The sequence below is a fragment of the Priapulus caudatus genome, unplaced genomic scaffold, assembly GCF_000485595.1.
Source record: "Priapulus caudatus unplaced genomic scaffold, Priapulus_caudatus-5.0.1 Scaffold735, whole genome shotgun sequence".
NCBI classification, from domain to species: domain Eukaryota; kingdom Metazoa; phylum Priapulida; class Priapulimorpha; order Priapulimorphida; family Priapulidae; genus Priapulus; species Priapulus caudatus.
Window position 1 is genome coordinate 1,567 of NW_014577796.1, and position 3,230 is coordinate 4,796.

A 3,230-nucleotide genomic window follows, 5' to 3' on the forward strand; every position below is an offset into this window, starting at 1 on the left:
GTTGCTGATGTGTTGTTGATGTGTTGTTGTTGTGTTGTTGTTGTGTTTTTGTTGTGTTGTTGTTGTGTTGTTGCAGTGTTGTTGTTGTGTTGTTGTTGTGTTGTTGTTGTGGTGTTGTTGTTGTTGTGTTGTTGCTGTGGTGTTGCAGTGTTGGTCTTGCTGCTGTTGGTGTCTTACTATTGTTGGTGCCTAGCTGCTTAAATAATAATAAAGTCCCGCCTTGCTTATTCATCCGTTTGTGTTGTCCTCAACTTTTGCTCGGTTAGAGCGAGTCGACGAGCTATCGGACGAACCCGTGACAGCGTACCTGGCTGGAGTCAACCTCAGCACCTCCTGGCCCGTACTAGCAGACGAGTGGAACGAGAGCGACTTCCGACTGACGGAGCTGCTAGCGCGTCTGCGACGTGACGCCGCATCCGTTATATACCACGTGGCCGTCGTCACCGACAATCGCAACTCCACCAGACACATTCTCGCCGTATGTAGTATCACTCTCTCTATCTCTCTCTCACTTCATCGTCCCCCTCTCTCTCTCTCTCTCTCTCTGCATCCTTCCTTTCTCTCCTCTCTCTCTCCTCTCTCTTCTCGTCTCTTCGCTCTAGATATATATATATCGCCATTATCACCACATCAAATACACCACTCGTATCTTTGCAATCATGGGGTGTTTTCGCATTAGAGTTTTACACTAAAAATCAATCTCGCATTTCGGAAATAAAACATCCTGGGTGCTCAATCACGTACCGTCATCGCACGGATATTGCAGTTAGACTGGTCTATTGTCAATATAACCGTATTAGATTACGTGTGGCAAACGACGTGGGACAAGTCTAGGTAGCTGTTTAGCTAATCTAAAATGGGTGATTTAACAGTGGAGTTGAAGCCAAATTTGACTGAGTCCGTAATTCACTTCTATGTTATATTCAATATCGTTTCGGACAGAGGAATTGATGATTTGATGGGCTCGTTGATGCGATGAAGATTCAGCTTTGGTAGGACAAGATAATTAAGCCAAACGCGTTTCTTCAGAGAAATTATCTGAAGAAGAATCTTAAGCGTCTCCAGCGTTTTAAGTTAACCCGAATCTGCTCATAAATTTAATACTTAATTTAATAATTAATACGGCTAGGGTTTATAACGCAGAGATGTTCTTTTGTTTGCAGATCGACCAGGCCAGTCTTGGCCTCTCTAGAAAATACCTGCTGGACACCGAGCAGTTCGAAAAGTACGTGAACTCGTACAGACAGTACATGGAACAGGTCGCTGGCATACTCCGTGCAAGTGACAATGTGACGAACGTGACGTCAGAGATCCAGCAGATCATTGACTTTGAAACGGATCTCGCAAACGTAATAATAAAGTCTAATTAATATTAATTACATCATTCGTTGTCAAATTAATTAGAGTCCAACGCGAAGTTAAGTATTCAATTCCGCAATCATCCATGAAAGATTCTAAAAGGAACTTCATTATTTTTGCTTAATAGACTTGGCTATGACTTCGTTATACAGTTTCGAATAATATTTTCGCCCTAATTGGTTTCTGTGAATCACTCAGCGTTTTTCGGTAAACATAAAAGCGCTTTAGTAGTTTAGGCCTAAATAAAGATGATGTGCTGTATTGCGCTTCAGAATGGGTATGATACATATTTACCGGTTTTTATTCACATCGGATCCCATTACGTGTATATATCGTCGACCAAAATAGAGCGATAACTAGCTTGCTCTACATACGTAGCTCTTCGCTCCACTACATACGTGTATATATCTATATAGGTAGAGCAATATATAGGTTCTGCTATATAGGTAGACCGAACTGAGTACGCGATAATACCGTATTATAAATAATAATAATAATAATAATAATAATAATATATATAACATAATGCGATAATACGATAATACGGTATTATAAGTAATTATAATAACAATAATAATAATATTATAAATAATATAATGCGATAGGGCGGTCATCCGTTATGTTGCAGGTAACATTAGAAGATAACAGTAGGCGGAATAGAACCCGGCTGTATAACCTCCGTACGGTGCGTAACGTCACCGCCTCGTTCTCAGCGGTGAGTCAGCACGATTAATCCTCGGTCATCTCCTCCATGACATACTAAACAACAAGCTGACATCGATGTTCCGCAGATGTTCCGTATCGATATCGCGTTTCCTTCCACGAGCGTGTGCACTGGGATGTTTCTGACAACGGCCCCAGGTGGCTTCGAGTCAACGTTAACAGTTTAAATTTCAGTATAGTGGTTACGCATATCGATTAGCAAAAGACAATCGAGGTTGTTGAAAGTCGGGTGAGCTTTCTTAGGATTTCGAAGGCGAAGAAGAGCACTTCCTACACAGCACTACATAGTTATAGAGAGAAGCGATAGGACGGCTTGCCATATGAACACGCCTTATATGAACACATATATTGCCATATATCGAGCGCGGTGTCCCTAGCTATCGCCATGAACCCACATTATATACACCTACATCACATCTTTGCCGTACACACCGCGTATTATGCAGGACCATAGCTCGCATGGGCGGATGGGTTCAAGGGAGCAGTTTTCCCACAAGACCAATGTATATACGATCTATATATTCTATCTATCTATCTATCTATCTATCCATCTATCCATTTATTCATCTATCTATCTACCTATCTATCTATCTATCTATCTATCTATCTATCTATCTATCTATCTATCTATCTATCTATCTATCTATCTATCTATTATCTATCTATCTATCTATCTATCTATCTATCTATCTATCTATCTATCTATCTATCTATCTATCTATCTATCTATCTATCTATCTATCTATCTATCTATCTATCTATCTATCTATCTATCTATCTATCTATTTATCTATATATATCTATCTATCTATCTATCTATCTATTTATCTATATATCACACTCTATAGTCTATAGTGCTATAGTCTTGCACACTCTGTATCAAGTCGGTGCAAGGTGAATGTTGTTACGACAATGACATGGCGCATGTACCATAATGCATATGTATAACAGCATGATAGGCACACATATGTATAACAGAGTATCAGGACAAATACCTCCCGGACAATCACCCCCCGGACAATTACCCCCGGACAATTACCCACCGGACATTTACCCCCCTGTAATTCTCCCCCCGGACAATCACCCCCCGGGCAATTACCCCTCGGACATTTACCCCCCGGACAATCACCCCCGGACATTTAACCCCC

At 40.8% G+C, this 3,230-nt stretch overlaps 1 protein-coding gene across 1 annotated transcript in view; it reads left to right on the plus strand.

Annotated features, from left to right (window-relative positions):
- Positions 1–266: 266 nt before the first annotated feature.
- LOC106813174 (neprilysin-11-like) overlaps positions 267–3,230 on the plus strand; it is a gene marked incomplete at its 5' end in the record, with an annotated part of 5,361 nt that continues 2,397 nt past the window's right edge. The window contains 4 exons of the mRNA XM_014817242.1: positions 267–478; positions 1,164–1,349; positions 1,988–2,074; positions 2,967–2,976. Coding sequence (XP_014672728.1) covers positions 267–478; positions 1,164–1,349; positions 1,988–2,074; positions 2,967–2,976 — 495 coding nt within the window. The remainder of the gene's footprint in view (positions 479–1,163; positions 1,350–1,987; positions 2,075–2,966; positions 2,977–3,230) is intronic.